Here is a 24125-nt window from a genome sequence, read left to right on the forward strand (position 1 = left end):
ACAGCTAAAATGTTGGGGAAACACAGTACTTACTAACATGGGTAAAGTCTGTGGTGGAACAGACAAGGCCAGAGATCAGAAGGCCTGAGTCCCGGGTGGATCTGCCACTCATTTTCCATCTTTGTCAATGGAGGCCAATTCTGTACCACTTAGGGTTCACCCTTTTGCTTAAAAAGTGGCTTAGGTTTAAGAGGTCTAGAATTTAAACATTTTCAGGGGTCCATCAGTTAATATAAAGACATAAGGAAAGTCAAGTTCATACATTCATTCAAGAAAAAAATTGAGGGCCTCTGACACGTCAGGCATAGTACAGGGCACTGGAATTACAGTGGTGGGGGGAGCACATGTGGTCAGCTGCTCATAATGCAACCAATCCAGTCTTCATAGTTTTCTAGAGGTGGGCGAGCAGGGTGGGTCACAATAAAATGGTCAGATCAGTATTTTATACCCACTATCTCATTTCATTCTCTCAATTTCTCTATGAGATACCTATTATTTTTTCATCTTCCCATTTTATTGGTTAAAAAAAGTAGACAGTGATCTTAAATGACTTGCCCAATTTCATAAAGATATTAAGTAATGGAAACTTTGCAATACTAAGCAATTCAATAACCTAGTAATACTAAGCAATTGCTTCAGTGAATTGAACTGAAATGAATTCAATCTTTATATTTAATACCAGTTTCTAAATAAGAAAGAGACAGATAAAAGATTGTTCTAGATTACAATTAAATCTCTTTTTCAATGCATAAACCTTATGAGTCTACTCTCAGTGTAAATTTAGTTCTTTAAATCATATACTGGTGACATCTTCTTCACATATTAGAAGCCTATTGTCCTGTTATCACCAAAATTCAAGTGTAATTTGATTTTGTTTTCAGGTACCTTTGAGGATGCAGTGGGGAAATAAAGCAATCAACCTGGGGCTCTGTGATATTCTCATTTGGAGTCTACCTTAATTTGCTTTAAAAAGTCACTTTCTCAATGTGTTATCAGCTCTGCAGACGATATTAAAAGTATGCTGAAAATTGTCACCTCAAACACTAATTCATTCGGTGTTTCTTCACCACAGAGGGCTACTGTTGCTGAGTTAAATTAAAAGAAGAAAGAAAAAGTGCAAAACAATTTACAAAACTAAAAACCCAAAGCTACATGATAGACATGCATTAGATAATGTTCTTTTATGAACACATTGAGAAAATTAGAAAATTCTAATTTAGAAAGTGTAGCTTACCTTTGAAAGAAATATATTGAAGAAAATTCTGAAAAATGGACAGCATAAAAACCTAGGTCAAACATCCAAAACCTTGTAACATCATCCAAAAACCTTCTTTTAAGTCTTCTGCAAAAATTGATTGCTCTGTTCATGGTACTCCCAAAGGATGTTATCTGAATACTTAAGAAGTCTGTCTTAAACTTGTTTAACTGACTTTACCAATAAATACTGAGTTCTTAATGGCAGTGGTCAGGTCATTTGCATTTCTGTATACCCAGATCATGATGTTCCGTACACTGTAGACATTCTGTATATATTTCTAAATAAGCAAATTACTAATTTAAATAAAAATTTTTTTCCACTGGGATTAGGACTTTCTAGTCAAATACAAGTTCAAACAAGCCATTTACCTCTGTACTTCAATTTGCTTTTTGGTAAGTTTGCACTGCTACAACACAAAGGTTTGGATGTCAAAGAATACAACAGGTCTAAGAGCCCTTTAGGATAGATGGGAAAGCACAAAAGGTAATTCTCGGTTGTCAACACGAAGGGCCAAGACTGGTCATCCATTTTATTCCTCTCTGTTAGTGGTTTCATCATTTTTCTATTCCCCAGTACCTGAAAAGTAAGGATGACCTGAGTCATCCTTAACTCACTCTCTCTCACTCTACTCCATTGCCAAAATCTGTCTTCCATAAGTTCCTACAATATATTTTAACTCAACTTTACCACTTTATGCCAAGATTATCCAATGCTTCCATTTTACAAACATTTTCGACACTACCTACTGTGGGTGTTGTAGCTTATTTTTTTAACTCAGTGGTCTTAGCCTCTGTTTCCATGGAGCTTATAACTCTAGTAAGATTCAAACATATGGACAATAATACACAATATTAGTTTGTCAGTAAAGAATAATGGCACCTAATTTATCCCGGGGTAGGGAAGTTTTCCCCAAAAGGTGGTATCGGTATTATCACAACTACAACAGCACAAGCCACTGTCACAATCACCATCACCATCACCATCACCCTCATCATTCTAACATGTGATAAACTGCTACCGTGCATCAGGAACTGTCCTTGGTGTTTTTCATGTATTAAGTCATTTGTTCCCACTACAACCTTAGGAGAGAGGTTCTATTATTTTGCTTCCTGGTGGCTCAGATGGTAAAGAATCCACCTGCCATGCAGGAGACCTGGGTTCAATCCCTGGGTTGGGAAGATCCCCTGGAGAAGGGCATGGCAACCCACTCCAGTACTCTTGCCTGGAGAATCCCCATGGCCAGAGCAGGCTCCTCTGTCTCCTTGGGGTCACAAAGAGATGGACACGAATAAGCACAGCACAGCAACATAGCCCTGTCATTTTTACTTTACACATAAGGATATTTAAACAACAACAACAAAACTTGATTAAAGTTATATAAGTTATCTGATGTCTATATCCAGAGCCTCTGACCTTAAGCCATAAAACTGCTTAAAGATACCTGAGAGCTGAACAGGATAAGGAAGAGAAGAGCTCAGTTAATTTTCTAAGAAGCAGGAATAACATATACAAAGGTCTGGGGATGAAAGAGAAGGGTATATTAAGATAAATGAAAAAAGTTCAATGTGCACAGATCCTAAAAGGCATGGAGGTGGGGATGGTAAGATAACAAAGCTAGAGAGGCTGGCAGGAACAAAACTATATAGGCATTTATAAGTCAAATTAAGGTGTTCAGACTTTAAAAGTCAACAATTATGATAGCTGTCCAACAGACATTAATTTCATTCCACTGATTTATGTAAGGTTACTGCCATTCAACAATGTTCTAAGTGCCAGAGATACACTAAGGAACAAGATAAGTAAGGTCTTTAATCTCAGGACAGTAATTTAAAAATAAACCAGAAAGTAAGATATATTTCTAAATACTAAATGGCCTGAAAATAGAATCATGTGATAGGAAAATACAAGGTCAAAATCGGATGAGATGGAAAGGTGTCTCAGAGGACACTGACTTTCATCTTTGCCCTTATATTCATTCTGGTTTATATTCAAACTTGTAGCTAAAAAATGCTTTTAATCATTTCTTCTTAATAATTTATCAAAGTACTTTAATTTTTTATTTATAAATTACACACCCATTTAAGAAGTGTAGATAGATTGAAAGTGAAAATGAAATTACTTTTTATTTCTACTCTGAAGTGATAACCATATTTAGCTATTTGGTATACATTCTTCTTGATAAGTTTTTCCATATGAAGTTTTTGCTTTCACATAAATGAGATCAGTTTACTATCAATTTGGTTTGTTTTTTAACATATGATGAACACCATTCCAGGTTAATACAAAACAAACTTATCCTTTTGGAAACCAGTTACAAGCATTTTGTTCAGTTAATGCCATAATTTACTTATTGTGTGTGTGTGTGCTTAGTCGTGTCTGACTCTTTGTGATCCCATGGACTGTAGCCCTTCAGGCTCCCCGGTCTATGGAATTTTCCAGCAAGAATACTGTAGAGGGCTGCCATTTCCTCCTCCAGGGGATCTTACTGACCCAGGGATCAAACCCACATCTCCTATGTCGCCTGCATTGTCAGGCAGATTCTTTAACAATGCACCACCCAGGAAGCCAAATTTATTTATTAGGTTATCTTATGACCCAATTAATGGACATTTCAGTTGCTACTAATTTTATAGTGTTAGTTAACATACTATATTATATATATTTACATTATATATATATATATATATAATGTAAAATCACTTTTGAGTATCACTCAATTGTCACCTTAGGATATATCTGTATAAGTAGAAATGCCAAATATAAAGGTATCCATGTATTACATACTAGTGCGTTCCACTATGCTGTTTTCTAGAAACTTTACGCCAGTTTCCAGTTTCACAATTATGCAAGTTACATCAGTGATGATAATATCTGTTTTTCACTTGTCAGTGCTAACCACCGTCAATCTTTTAAAATCTTTGTTAATCTGATAAATGAAAATGACCTTGCTTTGCTTTTCAACTGCATTCCTTTGTTATTAATGATATTGAGCAGCTTTGAGTAAAAGCACATCTTTATGAGGATCAATCTGTAAAACACTGCATAAGCATCCCTTAAAAAATCCCACCGTTCTTCCCTATCTATTTAAAAATATTTGGAATGTTTGTTCCACAAAATGCTTGATTAGGTTTTGCATTTATTATGGAGTTGATATTTTTTTCCAATTTTACTCATAATATAATTGTCATATAACACTGTATTAGTTTAAGGTATACAATGTAATTATTTAGCATATATATATATATATATATATATATATAGTGAAATGATTCCCACAGTAAGTTTAGTTAATATCCACTGTCTCACATACTTAATGTGACATTTATGGTCCTTCGTCTATAACTTATCTTTCTAGGCTTCTGGTCTACAATTTCCTTGCATGGCTTCTGCAAATAGGACTGCCCAGTAATCTTTGATTATATGTTTTGCTTCCCATTTCTGCACTTATATTTACATTTTAGAATTATTAATCTCATCATTCAAGCCCTAGTTCAAGTTAGGCCTCTCTTCATGAGAACTCTCTCATCCCTCCAATCATAGATTCTCTGAAATTCTTCAGCACTTTTCCTGCTCTCTCCTTAAAGCATTGATTAATTTCCATTTGTCTTAATTTCCCTACTAGATCATTGTCTATCCCAAGTCACCTTTCATAAAGTACCTGGAAGAGAGCAGCTGCTCAAAAACCTCTTAAAGAAATAATCTCGGGGGCTCGTAGCGCGAGCCGCGCTCACCGCGGGGGCCCAGCCTCGCCGTCCGGGCAGCGCGGTCGAGAGCCGGGAGTGGGGCCGGGAGCGCGGCGCGGGGCCGGAGTGGAGCGCGCGAGCGATGATGTCGACCTACAAGCGGGCCACGCTGGACGAGGAGGACCTGGTGGACGCACTCTCCGAGGGCGACGTGTACCCCAACCACCTGCAGTAGGCCCCGGGGAGGTCCAAACCCGACTCTGAGTGGTCTGCACGCACTGCAACAGGACTCTCTAACCTACATGGTCCCACTCAGCCTTCAGGAGCAGCCCGTGAACTTCCGAGGCCCCCGGAACGGCCAGAGATGCTGGGCCGCCAGGACCCCGGTGGAGAAGCGGCTGGTGGTGCTGGTGGCGCTTCTGGCGGTGGCAGTGGTGGCCTGTCTGGGAGTGCTGGGCATCCAGTACCGGACAAGAACGCCCTCGGTGTGCCTAAGTGAGGCCTGCATCTCAGTGACCAGCTCCATCTTGAGCTCCATGGACCCCACGGTGGACCCCTGCCAGGACTTCTTCACCTATGCCTGCGGAGGCTGAATCAAAGCCAACCCCGTGCCTGACGGCCACTCACGCTGGGGGACCTTCAGCAACCTCTGGGAACACAACCAAGCCATCATCAAGCACCTCCTCGAAAACTCCACGGCCAGCGTGAGCGAGGCAGAGAGGAAGGCCCAGGTGTACTACCGAGCCTGCATGAATGAAACCAGGATTGAGGAGCTCAAGGCCAAACCCCTGATGGAGCTCATCGAGAAGCTCGGCGGTTGGAACATCACGGGGCCCTGGGACAAGGACAACTTCCAGGACACCCTTCAGGTGGTCACATCCCACTACCACACCTCACCCTTCTTCTCCGTCTACGTCAGCGCCGACTCCAAGAATTCCAACAGCAACGTGATCCAGGTGGACCAGTCTGGCCTGGGCTTACCCTCAAGAGATTATTACCTGAACAAAACCGAAAACGAGAAGGTGCTGACGGGGTACCTCAACTACATGGTCCAGCTGGGGAAGCTGCTGGGCGGAGGGGCCGAGGACACCATCCGGCCCCAGATGCAGCAGATCCTGGACTTTGAGACGGCGCTGGCCAACATCACCATCCCCCAGGAGAAGCGCCGGGACGAGGAACTCATCTACCACAAAGTGACGGCAGCCGAGCTGCAGACCTTGGCACCCGCCATCAACTGGCTGCCCTTCCTCAACACCATCTTCTACCCTGTGGAGATCAATGAGTCAGAGCCGATCGTCATCTACGACAAAGAATACCTGAGCAAGGTGTCCGCCCTCATCAACAGCACAGACAGATGCCTGCTGAACAACTACATGATCTGGAACCTGGTGCGGAAGACAAGCTCCTTCCTCGATCAGCGCTTCCAGGACGCCGACGAGAAGTTCATGGAAGTCATGTACGGGACCAAGAAGACCTGTCTTCCCCGCTGGAAGTTTTGCGTGAGTGACACAGAGAACACCCTTGGCTTCGCCCTGGGCCCCATGTTCGTCAAAGCGACCTTCGCCGAGGACAGCAAGAACATAGCCAGCGAAATCATCCTGGAGATCAAGAAGGCATTTGAAGAGAGCCTGAGCACCCTGAAGTGGATGGATGAAGATACTCGGAAATCGGCCAAGGAAAAGGCGGACGCGATCTACAACATGATAGGCTATCCCAACTTTATCATGGACCCCAAGGAACTGGACAAAGTGTTCAATGACTACACCGCCGTGCCAGACCTCTACTTCGAGAACGCCATGCGGTTTTTCAACTTCTCCTGGAGGGTCACTGCCGACCAGCTCCGGAAAGCGCCCAACAGAGATCAGTGGAGCATGACCCCGCCCATGGTGAACGCCTACTACTCGCCCACCAAGAACGAGATCGTGTTTCCTGCCGGAATCCTGCAGGCGCCCTTCTACACCCGCTCTTCACCCAATGCCTTAAACTTCGGCGGCATCGGTGTCGTCGTGGGCCACGAGCTGACTCATGCTTTTGATGGTCAAGGCCGAGAGTACGACAAGGACGGGAACCTCCGGCCCTGGTGGAAGAACTCGTCCGTGGAGGCGTTCAAGCAGCAGACCGAGTGCATGGTGGAGCAGTACGGCAACTACAGCGTGAACGGGGAGCCGGTGAACGGCCGGCACACCCTCGGTGAAAACATCGCGGACAACGGGGGCCTCAAGGTGGCCTATCGGGCCTACCAGAACTGGGTGAAGAAGAACGGGGCTGAGCAGACGCTGCCCACCCTGGGTCTCACCAACAACCAGCTCTTCTTCCTGGGCTTTGCACAGGTCTGGTGCTCCGTCCGCACCCCCGAGAGCTCGCACGAAGGTCTCATCACCGATCCCCACAGCCCCTCCCGCTTCCGAGTCATCGGCTCCATCTCCAACTCCAAGGAGTTCTCAGAACACTTCCACTGCCCGCCCGGCTCACCCATGAACCCACATCACAAGTGTGAAGTCTGGTGAAGGGCCAAGCACCCTGAGCCGAGATGGAGGGCGAAGGGGGGCCCAAGAACATGCCCCCCGGGCCCACAAGACTGCCCCCTCCATCCGGCAGTCAGCCCCCTCCCCCGACACTGCAGGGTGGTCAGCCGGAACCAAGCCTGTGATGTGAGCTCTCACCGTAATCTGAGATTTGACCCCCTGTGAAGACCCGGTCATCCCAGGCACACGTGTGTCAACTCTGATGGGTGTTGGGGCATCAGCCACGTTGCCCACCGGGTCTGGACCCTCGCCGACAAGGGCAGGGGGGCCCAGCCCCCTCCGCCCACATGCAGCACCAGATATACCACAAATACCACTGTGTCAAATGCTTTAAAGATATATTTTTGGGGAAACTATTTTTTAAACATTGTGGAATACACTGGAAATCTTCAGGGAAAAAAAAAAAAAAAAAGAAATAATCTCACCAAAAATTAGTTCTATTTACTCCACATACATTTTAAGGAAATAACAAAAGCTATAATGTTTCTATAATCAAGAAAAACAGGTACACAGGTACAAGGGAAGGGAAACAGAAAGGAAAAGGAAAATTAACTCTATGTTCTTGCCATAGAAATGAGGAAATACAACGGGAAGGGGAGAGTCATAGGAACGAGTGATGGTTTAAGTTCTCCCTTTTGCCTGTGTAGCTTCTATCCCCAACCCCCACTTTATGCCTCAGATCTATTCAACGCCACCCCTCCCCAAAAGGCCTTCCTTAAAGCCTCACTGTATCCATCTCCACTTTCTCGGGATCCTATTTACTGCAAATGTCATACTTTAAAGCATTTAATTTGTCCGTAAATTATTTCTACTTTTCTTTATCCTTTCTTTAAATCCAGGACCCAAGGGCATCAAGGGTAGGACTTTCAGACTTCTGGTCCTTCAGTGTTCTTCAGTCATCTAAAACAGAAAGACATTGTGGGTGCTTAGCAAGTATCTTCCAAAGAGCTTCTTTCACCCAAACACTGAGTCATCAAAATATCTCACTAGGTATGGAGACGGACTAGAATTTATTCAGCTGTAACTATAATCCAGCTAATTAACAATAACATTTTCTTATGTCATGCCAACCTCACAAGCAAGGTATCATATTCTCCATCTGAGGGTCACCAAGCATGTACACAGATAGAACTCAGCTCAACAAGGTTCCAAAGCTCCTGTCTTTCCTCCACAATGTACAGCTGAGAGAGGCAAATAATCTTGCAAATTCTGGATGCATAACTGGTGTAAACCAAACTAAATATGCTATAGTGCCTTACTCAAAAGAAAAGGTGTGAGTAATTATTGGATCATAAAAGAAGAGAGGCCATTTCTTCAAGAAGGTGATGCCAATGAACTTCAAGAAACCCCTCATACTGGCAGTGCCTCTATTAAAGAAGACTCTGGGTTTAGGATTTCTAAGATATTAAATTCATTTTTTTTTCTTTAAAATGATCCCTCTAAGGAAATAATTCCTACAGTGGGGAATACATGGACTTAAGAATCAGACAGACTTAAGTACTAATTCTGGGTTCTATCCCTTTCTAGCTGTGGACCTAATCAGGTTATTCTCACCTCAGATTATTAATAAGCAGCAGTTCCCAACCATCTGAAAGATATAATCACCCCACACGGCTGACTCAAGCTTGGAGTAAGATGACCATATGACTAACACGGGTCCTGGCCTCTGGTCAGCCACCTCAAAGTGTTAGCAGCCTTCCTCTTACACATCCTTTGTCCATTATGGTTCTTCATTGCACATTTTTCATTTGACTCAAAGTGTTAGGCTCCCTAAACATTTTTTTTCCAGTTGGGATGTATAAGGAGAGGCTCCTCAGTCAGATAATGATTCATGCAATTGTGTCAAGTTAGACTTGGGAAATCAACCTCTGACCTCAAGCTGAAGATGGCTTCTCAGAAGCGTTTCTCCACAGACTGATCAACAGGAGACTGTCCTGCCTTTCGAGGCAGAAGCTGGATCAAATTCTTGTTTGTACTCAGAGTACCTAGCACAGAGCCCAGTACCAGCTAGTGAGCAATATTAGGGATTCGGTCCAACTCATTCAAAGCTAAATTCCTGCTTGAAGATTTTACAGTATGAAAGACCAAAATAAAATAATCATATCTGACCCTGTCCGTCTGTCTGTCTTTCCTTTCAGTATCAGTCCCTAGAGATACAGACTTGACCAAGGGCAAAAGTGAACTGTACCACATCTGCTGACAGTCCTGAAAAGGCACTCTTCACACACTTATCTGCCGAAGCAGTGACTCATGAAATTCAGAACGTACTAAGATTTGGTGAGGAGCGCTTCATATAAAATTAACGCAAGCGAAAGGTTACTTCAGGGAACAGTGCACTACTTTTTTAGGTGACCCAGTTATGGCTAAATTTGGAAAGTTGGCAAGGCTGGCTCTCCCCTTTAAAGCAGATCTCACAGAAACACAAGATACTATGCAGCCTCAGGGCCCAGATCTTCTCTGGGCCATCAATAGTGGGGGAAAGGCCTTTGAAAAAGCCAGACATCGTGGATGTGTCTGGTCACCTCGGCTTGCCATTGAGAACACTGCTTCCGAGAGTGTGATTCCGAGAGAGGAATCAGAAGAGAACTCATCAACTACAACCTATTTAATAAAACTCAAACAGCAGTTAAGTATATGCCAAGCACTATTTAAAGTACGGTACAAACACTGCTTCCTATAACAACCTTATAAGGTGCTATTATTATCTCCATGTGATGGATGAAGAGCGCAGAAATAGGGAGATTAAGCATCCTGCCACAAGGCAACGCAGCTACTAAGTGGCAGATCTTGGATGCAAGCAGAGGTAGTTTGGTTCCAAAATCTGTGTTCTGGATTCTTGCACGGCTTTTAATGTTATGCAATGTTACTACATACAGTAAGACATCTACTGTTTGCTTTCTGGCACAAGCTACAATTGTGCTCTGAGAGACAATGCTGTGGACGTTCAGAATGCTGACTCCAGAGCAGATGGCTAGACTTATGGCCTGCATTCTCTGCCCATAAATCAAGAGTTCTGTGTAACATAGCTAATTTCTCTGTGCCTCAGTTTTCTCATCTGTGTATTGGGTACAATAATAGACCCTATACCATCAGATTTGGAGGATTAAATAAGTTAATACCTATAAAGTACTCAGAACAGTACTTGACACATAGTAATGGTCAATGATTGTTAACTATGATCACTAATTTAAAAAGAGACACACTAGCTTGCTTCTGGGTTACAAAAGAAACAACATCATTGATTTTTGTGACAGGACATGTATAGATGGGAGAATACGACCTTTGATATGGGATAGACTCTGGTTAAAATTTTACTTCCAACTCACCCTATAAACTTGGGAAGTCATTTAATCACTCTGAGCCTTAGTTTCTTCATACGTATGATGGGCTAGCATACCCCTGACACAGTTGAGGTGTAAATTAAGTGAGATAATGTGTATAAAAATATGGAAGCTGAAACCTGGTCAATATTCAAATGAGACGACCAGATTCCTACCATCTCTTAATGTGACTGGCTGTAGGACTGGAGGATGCCTAGTGATTTTACTAGAGTCTAACGTGTTTTACCCAGCTGAAACATGTCATGACTGGAAGCATGTAACTGGTAGCCCCAAAGACATCGAAGGGCTTAAGGATAGTTTTACATTATTTATGAGACTAAAATTTAGAGACTAAATGTCCAGTGATTGGACACAGGGCAGTTAAATGTGTCAACTATATATTATTTTATGCACCCCTTTAAAATTATGACATTTGTCTTATCCAAATAATTATACCTTTATAAATTTATTTTATGTCAAACTGAATCTTGTGTGTGTATATATATATATATATATATGATTTACCATGTAGTAATTGTAAAAGTTATACAATTGTAAAATTGTAAAAATTATACCTTTATAAATTTGTTTTATGTCAAACTAAATCTTGTGTATATATATGTCAAACTAAACTAAACTATATATAGGTATATATATAAACTGTATATATGTCAAACTAAATCTTGTGTGTGTATATATATATATATATATATGTATATGATTTACCTTGTAGTAATTGTAAAAGTTATACCTTTATAAATTTGTTTTATGTCAAACTAAATCTTGTATGTATATACATATATATGTCAAACTAAACTATATATATAAATATATATAAACTAGATATATATAAACTCTCTCTATATATATCAAACTATATATATATATATTTATACCAAACTAAATCTTGTGTATAGATATATATATGACTTACCATGTAGTAGTTGTAAGAGGAAACAGCTGGAAATGACATTACCTATAAGTAGGGCATTGATTAAATATGCAATGACATGTGTAGAGAGATAATACTAAAAGGAAAAAAAAACAACTATGCCACCTCTTCAGTAATGTTTGTTTTCTTCCTTAGGCTTTTGTGATTTTCAACTTTTCTATAGTACACATATTAAAAGTCATAAATGATGATAGTACTTATTCTATAATTAGCATCTATTACTTTCACTATCAGAAAACAAATACTTTACAGAATGTTTTTAATATTTTTTTACCCCTGATACGTCTTGTAAGTCCTTCATATGAAACACACATTAAAAAGAAATCCTTTATCAATATGGTCACCATGATTAGTTCATGAAAGGTCTCAGATTGTGACCCAAACCAGAACCATCCTGGAGGAAAGGTCAGGTGGCTTATTAGGCTCTGAACCAAAAGACATGAAGTCCACTCCGTTACTGATGAAGAAGAGGAACGACGGGTCAGCCAACTGTGAACAGCCTGAGCCACAAGCTCAGCGTCGAACCCTTCTCGGGCCTGGCCCCCGGCCTGCTGACCAAGGCCCTGCCATCCTTACTCTTACCTCCCTAATCTTGCCAATCATGCCTGGACAGTGTCAGCCCACTCATCTCTTGTGCAAAGGGCAGCCTTGGCCAAGGGCTTGAGTATGTAGGCATGGCCATTCACTCCCACACCAGCATCATAGTCACAGACACACCCACAGAGTTTTGAAAGACCTCCATTCCTTCAAGTGTCTTCTACATGCTGTTTACTCTTCCTGAAACATCCTCCTCCCTCTCTCTCTAAGTTTCATCACCCAACTCTTCCTTCTCCAGTTACCAGCTAAGATGCACTTTTTCTAGAAAGTCTATCTTAAAGCTTGAGGCTGGGATCCATGTGTCTGCTATAGGTTTCCCAATTGCTTATGCCTCCAGTTGGGCCAATCATCCCCTATTCTAATTTATTGTTTACCCACTGATTTCTCAAAAATTAATATAAGCTTTTGAAGCCAGGAATTATGCATTATTCAGAGCTCTGTGCCCTGTATGGGTACAATGTTTGGTATCCAGTCCAAGCTCAGCAATTTTTTTTTTTTGAATGAACAAATGAATGGGAATTTTGAAGTAAAAAAATCCATGCAACACCTTTTATACATTCCTTATAGAGAAAACATCACTGACTAAGAGGAAAGTAAGCACCTAGACGATACTGGATGAGCAGGGTAATTGACTACTGCACAGAATGGTTCATAACAAGCTGCAAAATCCTTCAAGCTTCAACAGTATGAGAACTGAGAACTTCCAGATGTACAAGCTGGATTTAGAAAAGGCAGAGGAATCAGAGATCAAATTGCCAACAGCCGCTAAATCATAGAAAAAGCAAGAAAATTCCAGAAAAAAACATCTACTTCTGCTTCATTGACTATGCTAAAGCCTTTGACTGTGTGGATCACAACAAACTGTGGAAAATTCTGAAAGAGATGGGAATACCAGACCACCTCACCTGCCTCTTGAGAAACCTGTGTGCAGGTCAACAAGCAACATTTAGAAACTGGACATGGAACAATGAACTGGGAATACATTAAGGCTGTAAATTGTCACCCTGCTTATTTAACTTTTGTGCAGAGTACATCATGGAAAATGCCAGGCTGGATGAAGCACAAGCTGGAATCAAAATTGCCAGGAGAAATATCAACAACCTCAGATATGCAGATGACATCATCTTAATGGCAGAAAGTAAAAAAAAAAAAAACAAAAACAAAACTAAACTAAAGAGCCTCTTGATGAAAGTGAAAGAGGAGAGTGAAAAAGCTGGCTTAAAACTCAACATTCAAAAAATGAAGATAATGGCATCCAGCCCCATCACTACATGGCAAATAGATGGGGGAAAAAATGCAAACAGCAGCAGATTTTATTTTCTTGGGCTCCAAAATCACTATGCATGGTGACTGCAGCCATGAAATTAAAAGACAATTGCTCCTTGGAAGAAAAGTTATGACAAACCTAGACAGCATATTAAAAAGCGGAAACATTACTTTACGACAAAGGTCCATATGGTCAAAGCTATCGTTTTCCCAGTAGTCATGTATGAAAGTGAGAACTAAATCATAAAGAAGGCTGAGCACCAAATAATTGATGCTTTTGAACTGTGGTGTTGGAGAAGACTTTTGAGAGTCCCCTGGACAAAGAGATCAAACCAGTCAATCCTAAAGGAAATCAACCCCGAATATTCATTGGAAGGACTGATACTGAAGCTGAAACTCCAATTCTTTGGCCACCTGATGCGATGAGCTGACTCATTGGAAAAAAACCCTGATGCTGGGTAAGATTGAAGGCAGGAGGAGAAGGGGACGACAGAGGATGAGATGGTTGGATGGCATCACCAACTTGGTGGACATGAATTTGAGTAAACTCTGGGAATTGGTGATGGACAGGGAGGCCTGGCGTGCTGCAGTCCATGAGGTCACAAGGAGTCGGACACAAATGAGTGACTGAACTGAGCTGAACTGAACTGGGTAAGATTGAGGGCAGGAAGATAAGGGGGTGTCAGAGGATGAGATGGTTGGATGGCATCACTGACTCAATGGACATTAATTTGAGTGAACTCAGAGAGATGGTGAAGGGCTGGGAAGCCTAGAGTGCTGCAATCCATGGGGTCACAAAAAAATCAGATACTGAACAACAACACCTTAGCGACTAAACAACAACAACAGGACTCAAAGACACAGACATGACAAGCAACTTAGCATGCACACACAAATCAATAGTGATAGGTCATGAGGCTCCTGAAACCCTGAGAGGGTAGGATGCCTGGAGATTTAAAATTCCATCACTATTGGTCTCCTGCTTGAGACTCTTGGTTTAATAAGTGTAACCCATTTTCCTCTATGCTAATATTCTTATCAGTTATCCAAATGGTGGTATCTGGAAACCAGTAATTACAATCATTTTTTAAATGTAGCTAGTGAATCTACTATACACACAGTTCCCTTATAAGAATACTCAAACAATAAGGAGTGAACTATAAAGATTTTTATGTGCCATTCCTGCCCAAAGAAAGACGATTTCATTAGTAGATTTTAAGATAAAGCAAATAATATATGATATATTTTTGTTGAAGATGTCCATTGCAATGTTGTTTATAACAGCAAAATTCTGAAAGCAATCTATAAATAAATGAGTGGGGAATAGTCTCACTCTTTAGTAAAATTTTTTACCAATATACATAATTTTTATTTTTACAATTTTTAAAGTATAAATGATGCCACGAGGAAAGCTCTATAATAAACTACAAATATTTAAAGTGTATAATTTGATGAGTTTTGAGCTATATAAATTCCTGTGAAACTATCAGTTCAATAAAGATATTGAACACATTCATCACTCCAAAAAGCTTCCTTGTGAACCTCTGTAATCTCTCCTTTCCACCTCTTCTCATCTCTAAGCAACCACTTTTCTGCTTTCTTTTATTACAGAATGATTTGAGTTTTCTAGAATCTCGCATAAATGAGGTTATATAGTAAGCACCCATTTTTGTCCAACTTCCTTCATTTGGCATACTTATTTTGAGATTTACACATGTTGCCGCATGTATCAACAGTTTATTCCTTCAAGTGGGAGCGGACATGGGTAAACTTATGGCTGATTCATGTTGATGTTTGGTAGAAACACAATACTGTAAAGCAAGTATTATTTAATTAAATATAAATAACTTTAAAAAATAGCTTATTCCTTTCTGTAGCTGAGTGGTATTCCACTGTATGGATATGTCACAATGTCTTTATCCATATTCCCTCTTGATGGATATCTGGATATTGTCACAATTTTCTATTACAAATAAAACCTCTCTAAACATTTGAGTGCAAATCTTTGTGGACGTAAAGAAATGCCTTCATTTCTCTTCAGTAAATACGTAGAAGTGGAATGACTGAATTGCTGGATAGAAAATGCCTATGAAATTTCATGCTTATAATGCAATACTAAGTGAAAAGGCAGACTTTAAACACAGCCATATGAAAAATGACAAGAAGAAAATACACTAAAATGTAGAGCAGTTGTTTAATTTGTTCTTTTTTCACTTACAAATGTTTTATAATAGTTATATTATTTTAAATATTTTTAAATACAGATGAATGATAGCATTTGTTAAACACCCACTACATGTGGGCATATATAGAGAGAGATCTCTAGCTATATCTATACTACTTTTTCTTTACAATGACTTTATGAGCTAATTATGTTGCTCAATTTCAAAGATGAATCAACTGAGGCTTAGAAAGATTTAAGTCATCTGCCCAACACCCCATAGCTGCTAAGTGGCATGACTATGATTTGAGCCCAGGACCATACTGCTCCGAAAGTCTTGTCCTTTCAAATCCTTAAGCATGTATACCAGGTCATATGCCTTTATGAAACAGTGTGCATGGATGGAACATTATGCATTTCTGAATGCAAGGACAAGGAGATCAAGATTCCGTTGAACAAGTTCGCAGTGCAGTATTCTGTGAGGCAGCCAGGCTGAACGGGAACACGGCAACACGCTGGGGACTGACTTGATCTAATTTGAATTCCTCCAAGCAATACTGCCAGGACAGCTGATCTCTCCTGAGGCATTAAGACTTCACACAATGTACAGGATAACCAAATCAGGAAGGAGATATTGGTATTTTATATCTAATCTATACTATTAGGCAGTTTACAAATACCAGATAGCAATTCATCAAAGTCATGCCAGGAAAAGATTCTCTGTGGTCTAAGACACCAAAGAGAAAATCAGTTCCTGGCACGTAACCTCTAAAATTGCAGACGAAGTCAATGGTGTTAACCAGCTCCCTTCAGAGGGGTGAAGTTCTGGCTCAGCCATTCATGAGCTATTTGGCTTGTGCAAGGTATTATATTCCCTCTGAAATTCGACTTCAACTATCAAGTGAGGAAAAGAGTGCCTATGGGAAAAATTGGTTTTGGGAGTTTAGAAAACACAATACCAGTCAACATGATGCTCTGCACAAAGTGAGTGAATGATAAACTCTTATTATAATTTCTATAATTGCTTTTGATGCTTTTAATAAGTACAACAGACTGCCTCAATGCCAAGACAAAAGGATGAACTGAGAAGAGTACAGAATAAAAGTTTTTAATACTGTTTCGGAATTCTTCAAACCTTTTTAGAACCTGCTATTCTAAGCTTTCTTATCTCAAGTCATGTCAACTGCTGGGGGAAATCCCTGGCCCAAGAAGAGCTAAAATGGTCAGATGTAGAGCACTCACAGCAAGAACACACATATTCTCAGGTTCAAGTGACATCATACGGTCACCAAGCTGGAGGCAGACATTTATCTCTCCTGAGCCTCCCTATTCACCGCTGTAAACAAGGTCCCGGCCTGCCTTTCACCTCATGTTATTTCTGTGCCCAGATGGAGTGAGAGGCACATACACATCTGATCAACTGTGAACAACTATGAACATGTAACAGCGATTTCAGTTAAAGTGAGGTAGCAGAAAGAGCATTATATATTATTCATTCATGCATTAATGTTTTCAATAAATATGTTAAGTGCCTGTTATCTGCCTGAAACTATGCCAGATGCAAGAAAAACAGAAACAAATGGGCACTGAGTCCAGTAAGAAGGAGATTTACAAAAAAAAAAAAAAAAAAGTGCTCTCTTTTGATACAGAACTGGGGGGCTGGGGAGACCACAGAAAAAGCTTCTTGGGGAAAAACAAAAAGTGTTAGCAAATGCTTTAGAAAGCAAGTAATGTTAGCTCAGTGGTAAAGAACCCACCTTCCAATGCAGGAGATGTGGGTTCGATCCCTGGGTCAGGAAGATCCTCTGGAAAAGGACATGGCAACCCACTCCAATATTCTTGCCTGGGAAATCCCATTGACTGAGGACCCTGCCCAGCTATATCCACGGGGTCGCCAAAGAGTCAGACACAACTTAGTGACTACACAAACAAATGTTTGGGCTGACATTGAACACAAGCAAGCAAAAGAAACAGTGTGAGTAAAGAAGGATATGGAAGCCTGACATGAACACTAGCCAGGGTGAAAGGAAAATGGTTAAAATTAAGGTTGGAGAAGCAAGGAGGAGCTAAATCATGAGATGTCTGTAGAAAAATGTTATAGTAGTTGAATTTTAAGTCATTTCAATGAAGGGAAGTAGGTTTTACATAATAGAGAAAGCAAGTTAAATTTGCAATTAGAACAATCTTATGTCAGCAAGGTAAACCGCAGTCAGGGAGACCATATAGTGTGGAGCCAGACAAGAGCTAACTAATAATTTTTTTTCTTACATATTTGTTTCCCTATCTCTGAAATACCTTTCTGTCTATCTTACAAGTTTAGTCATCTTGATATTGTGTGAGTGGAAGTTTTACAAGATGAAAACACTATATAATGCGAGATGTATACTGATCATTGCTATTCTATCTTGCCATTTTCACCATCTGGACAATCAATTCAGCTACAGGGGTTAAATCAATTGTGCTATAATCTACATCTGCTGTTTTACAGGACTTTCAACACGGCCATATGAGCCCTGCCACGATTCTTCAGTTTTCATGAGTTAATCCAATAAGAAGAAAATAAACATAACTGATTGAACTCTTAAGCGAAAGCCACACTTAATTACTCAGCTAAACTCTCAAGCAAGAGCTCAATTCATAAAGATGATACAGTTGAATGGGTTACTTCCCCGTTGATTTATTCTGTCACTTCTAATTGCTATGGGTGAGAGTTACGTAGCATGGAAAGTATCAGGCATCATGACTGTAATTCTAGGGTGAAGAGAAAAATTTATTTTTCTTTTAAGAAAAACTCATTTATGAAAAATAAGTTTAGTTTAGTTTCATTGGATGAGTTCAGTAGTTCTGTACCCACACACGCACCTTACACATAGTAGACTCTTAATAAACGCAGACTGAAGCACTTGGGAGTCACGAGGACCACTGAATGCCCACTAACTAAGTACTGCTCTTGGTCACCCTAAGCGTTAGTTCAAAAAAGTATGGAGTTCTTCACTACCTGGCACTATCAGTAGATGATACATGAAATTATATTTGTGAAGGTGCTTAGTTAATCTTAAATAACTACATACGTTTAAGCCTTTTGAGTGTTTATTACTGCTAGCCTCACTTTGAAGTTGATGGAATATTTCCCCTTTCTTGCAGAAGAGTAAATAAAAGCATAAAGATGTTAAATAAATGTTGCAAAGAAATATTGCTAGAAAGGTGAGTCTGATCTCATCGTTCAGATCCAAGAATCCCTTCTTCCTTCCTTTTCTTTTACATTTGCCCCCATTCAACAACTACCTTTAGTGCCTTTATAAAGGAGCCCTCGAAGAGCTCCCTTGACCCTTCTGCCATGTGAGGACACAATAACAAGATTGCTCTCTACAAAAAATGAAGTAGGCTCTCACCAAAGAGTGAATCTGTTGCCGTCTTGATGTTGGACTTTCCAGACTCCAATACTATGAGAAATAAATCTCTTTTGCTTATAAGCCACCCAGTCTAAAGTATTCTGTAATAGCCTTCAAAACTGAGAGATCTGCATATTTGATCACCCAAAATATTATGCATTGGAAATAGAAGAATACGCAATAAACAGCCTTTTCTTTCAGAGCCTAGTGGGGTAAAAAAATGAAAAAACAACAACAACAACAAAACAAAATCACACACAGACACACAAAACCAAGCAATGAAAGTAATGCAGTGCTGTAAAAGCTACAATAAAGGTTATGGGAATTTGGAAGAGGGAGGCTGCTTATACTAGTCTTTGGGTTTAGAAAACACTTTAAAAAGGATAAGTCTGTGCACTGAAACTCAAAAGCTGAAGTATCCTGATAGACAAATAGTAAAAAGCCTCTGAAACAGCAGAGGTTTTAAAAAGTGTCATATTCAGGAAATTGTAAACATTTTGGTGTAGAAGAGTAGAGGGTCACATGGATAAGTAGAGGCAAAGAAGTGAGAGAGGTGGGAAGACGTATGATTGTTGGGCCTTAATGCTTTTGCTAAAGAGACTGCACTTAAACCTGAAGGTTATTGGAGGATTTAAAGCAGGAAATCAGTGCAATCAAAATCCGCATTACAATGTTCGCACTTCCATCAATATTGCACACAAAGCACTCACTCTAGTGGGCCCTCCTGGTGCAGTATATTCGTGTCTGATAAATTCTGACCATCACATTTTAAATGAATCACAGACATACAAGAATGTGAGAAAAGTCAGCAAGACCAAAACAAACAACAAACCATCAAGCAAAATCCTGTCAACCAAAACTAGAACGTGGACTGTAGGAAAATGAAATCCAGGGACACCTGAGGAAAAATAATGTTTTCAGGTCTGAGATCACACAACATTAAAATCTGAAATTAAAAGGGCCCTTGGAAGGAACCAAAGTAGTCCCAAATCCAAAGAACTCTTTGGCTCTACTCAAAAGCAACGTCTAATCCTTTCTGTAAGGAAATACCCCCTGGTTTTGATTCTCAGAATTCCCATTATTTAAGTTCAGCAAAAATATAAGGTTATCATTAAGGAGACTTAACGAAACAGACCACCATGAGAAAGAACAGATTTAGACTTACAAAGACTTCAGATATTAAGACTATCAGATAGGTAACTTAAAGAGAGCTTGCGGACAGTTTAAAGAAACTGAAGAAGATATTTTAAAATAATAACAAATCCACTATCCAAGAGGGAGATTATAAACTGATCACATTGACTTATTGATAGGGTAAATATGCACAAATTTAGCAAAGGTATAAAATATTTGAAAAACATAACTAGCAAACCTGACCTACTGAATACAGTTAGAAACATATCCAACAAATGGAAGACACATGTTTCCAGGCAAACAGAGAAGACTGGCAAAATACTGATCACATTTTAGGCTAAAATAAATTTAAAAGAATATTTATTATACTACTTTTCCTAGGTATTATTTTATTAAACTAGAAATCAGTAACAGAAATGGCAAAAATCCCCATAGTTTGGAAATTTAAAAAAAAAAAAAATCTCTAAATAAACTCTTGGCTCAAATAAATAACAAAATAAATTTTTGTAAAAAGTTCTATTTATATGTTAATAAAAATACTGCATATCAAATGCTATGGGATGCCAATGTACTAAAACATCTTGTGAAAAATGTAGTGTATTTAAGGCTAATATAAAAGAAAAGGACTGATTCAATGAGCTAGTCATCCACCTTAGGCATTCCCAAAAATAAAAACAGACTAAATCTAAACAAAGGTAGAAGAAAATTGATAATAATAACAGCAGAATTATGAAGTTAAAACAAAAATAGAGAAAGAAAAAGAAAAGAAGGAGTGAAGGAAGCAAGGAAGAAAAATTGACTTATATCAGTGATACAAAGTTGTCTTAACTTCTATGACTCACTCAGTATAATTAGTCACCTAAACAGGGTAAGGGGAAAAAATTATATGATCCTTTCAATAGATAAGGGACGAGGTAGAGATACTGTTTTTAATCTATAACCATAAAGGAACATGATGAAAAACCCTACAACAATTTTTCAGAACTAATGATTTTTTAAAATGTAAGTTATTTATGGAAAAATTATAAAACATTATTGAAAGACACAAAAGAGCCAAATAAATTAAAAAATGGTCCAGATTTATAGAAGGAAGACTCAATATCAGACAAAGGTCAGTTTTCTTACATTAAATTATAGGTTCAGGCAATTTCAATGGTAAATTCAAAGAAGACTTCTGTGGAACTTTCCAAGTTCATTCTATATGGCACATGAAAGGGTAAAAGCCAAACAAAGTCAAGATACTCTTGAAGCAAAATAATGTAGAAAAATTCGATCTATTAGACATCACGATTCATTATAAAGAAATCTTAATTAAGATAGTGTGGATTTAGCACAGGGGTACACAAATTGACCAGTGAAACAGAGTAGGGAACACAGAAACAGGCCCACAAGTACAGAAATATCATATAGCTCAGGGTGATAGTGAAGATGACTAAGGGCAGGAGAAAAGCTATTTAATAAATAGTGCTATGACAATTATTCATCTGTTAAAAAAAGTATATGCAAAAGTCAAAGCCAGATTGACTAAATACTTAAGTACATAAAAAAACAAAAGTTATAGCTTGATATCTTTATGACCTTGGGATAGGAAGACAGAAAGTGCCAACTGTGGGGAAAAAAATAGAATTGATATATTTGACTACATTAAAACCAAGGGCTTAATCTACAAAGTAGGAGAAGCTATCTGCAACACATGTCAATAGTGAATCCATATCAAGAAGATATCAAATTGTCCTCTAAATCAATAAGAAAAAAAAGCAATGTAATAAAATATAGACAAACAGCATTGAACTGACATTTCACAGAAATAGAAACATGACTGTTAAGTAAACAATAAAAGATCCTCAATACTACTCTTTATCCAGAAAATGCCAAGTGAGTAAAGCAAAATGCTCAATGACATTTTGCACCTGCTAAATGGGGAATAAGTACAAGCAATTTGGAAAGGCACTGAAAGCAGGAGCTGCTGGCCCAGTTGGTCAATTCCTACTAACAAGCATTTGCAATTAATTGGACAAAAGTGAAGGTCAGTCCAAGTGGGCAGCTGCAAATCTTATACCCACCAATGTGGGTAGTAACTCTGTCCTATGGGAGCAGTGTGGGAGGGACAGTGCGTGCCTGGGGATAATTGAGGGGTGGGGGTGTTTGCTGAGAACACTCCCAAGCTGAAACCTATCAACATGTAGTACTAGAAAACAACCTTATTTACCCACCAGGAAGCATGAGGAATCTATAACATAGGAAGCTGCTTGTTGAAATTGTGCATTAATACAATTTTTTGAAGCTGTTATTAGACTCTTAAAAGGCCAACAGTAAGTGAAAAGGTAGGGACCCCTCTCTCCCAGATTATACAGCAAAGGGCATTGTTCGATATAATTTACCACTTACTGGTTTATCTTCAAGGAATGGACTGCTTTGTATTGAGGGATTTGGATGCAAAAGCAACCCATGGAAAAGACAGTGTGACTGAGAGCAGAGAAGAGTCTTCCTTTGAAAAAGGAAGAAGTGTCTTCCTTTGTTTTCAGAGAAAAACATTGATATTGTGGAGGTACTTTTATCCTGAATGACTTCTTTTTTGTCTAACAACTTCAATAGATTAATTGGTATAATTTTCAATTTGTCACCAGAAATAGTCTTTCTTGACAGAACTGTGTGACAATACAGAACGGTCTGGCAACAGCACCAGCTCATCAACATTAGGTATCATAAGAGGGATGAGCCTGATCATAAGGGTTCTTGAATACAGAGTCCAAAAGCCATCAGATTCCTTCATAAGAATCTGATACCCCAGTGGACTGAAAAGGCTCAGCGTTAGTACTGATTACTGAGTAAAGCCTAATTTTTGCATATATTGATTTTGGCAAACATGTTAGCTGCTTCAAGGAAGGAGATAGAAATTCTAATGCTGGAGGTGGAGGTGGGGCGCATATAGCAGGGGAAAGGGAAAGTGAAAGCCGCTCAGTCATGCCCGACTCTTTGTGACGCCATGGACTGTATAGTCCATGGAATTCTCCAGGCCAGAATACTGCAGTGGGTAGCCTATCCTTCAGGAGATCTTCCCAACCCAGGGATCAAACCGAGGTCTCCTGCATTGCAGGTGGATTCTTAACCAGCTAAGCTGCCAGGGAAGCCCAAGAATAGTGGAGTGAGTAGCCTATTCTTCTCCAGGGGATCTTCCTGACCCAGGAATTGAACCAGGGTCTCCTGCGTTGCAGGCGGATTCTTTACCAGCTGAGCTACCAAGGAAGCCCAATAGCAGGGGAGATGACTATTTATCTAGCAACCGAAGGATGAGCACATTCTACATGTGTTGGAACTTGTGTTTCAGGTAGAAGAAATGGTGTAAGGAAAATGTTAGACATGGTCACAAAATAAGGAATGATTTACTGTGGCAGTAGCAAAGAATGAATTAAAAAGGTGAACATGGCACATCAAGGCCTACACTTAGAAAGATCTGAATGTCATATTCTAGCTCTATTTTGCAGGTAGTGGAGGATATCAGCTACTATAACACTTCCTCAAAGTTCTTTTAAATCAGTGTTGGCCATGCTGGTGTCAGAAGAGCTGGAGAGATGAAACATTCTCGGGACAGTCAATCACTGTACTCCCTCTCATACCCACTTCCTCCTTTCTACTCCTGCAGCCTCTAACCAAGTTCAGGATCTCTTAACTCTAGCCTCCTAACTCACTCTCTTTCTCTGATTTCCAGGGAATCCCATCAACTACAGGCAGAACAGTCTCCACAAGAGAGCTCTTAGGTCATACTGCTCTTTTGCCTACTGTTGAACGGCTTCCTACTAATAACTAGATATACCCCAAGTAACTTAGTCCTAAGCT

The 24125-nt window shown here is 39.8% G+C and overlaps 2 protein-coding genes across 11 annotated transcripts in view; one reads left to right on the forward strand and one right to left on the reverse strand.

Annotated features, from left to right (window-relative positions):
- The window catches only part of DLG2 (discs large MAGUK scaffold protein 2), a 2226746-nt gene that overhangs the window by 1236114 nt on the left and 966507 nt on the right, over positions 1-24125 (reverse strand). The gene's annotated exons all lie outside the window — the stretch shown is intronic.
- On the forward strand, positions 5002-7858 carry LOC133039999 (endothelin-converting enzyme 1-like). The gene is given in 2 exon segments (XM_061119759.1): positions 5002-5176; positions 5271-7858. Coding segments are annotated over 2 exon segments (2271 nt in total). The 5' UTR covers positions 5002-5083; the 3' UTR covers positions 7449-7858.

Source organism: Dama dama, chromosome 2 (assembly GCF_033118175.1).
Source record: "Dama dama isolate Ldn47 chromosome 2, ASM3311817v1, whole genome shotgun sequence".
Lineage (NCBI taxonomy): Eukaryota > Metazoa > Chordata > Mammalia > Artiodactyla > Cervidae > Dama > Dama dama.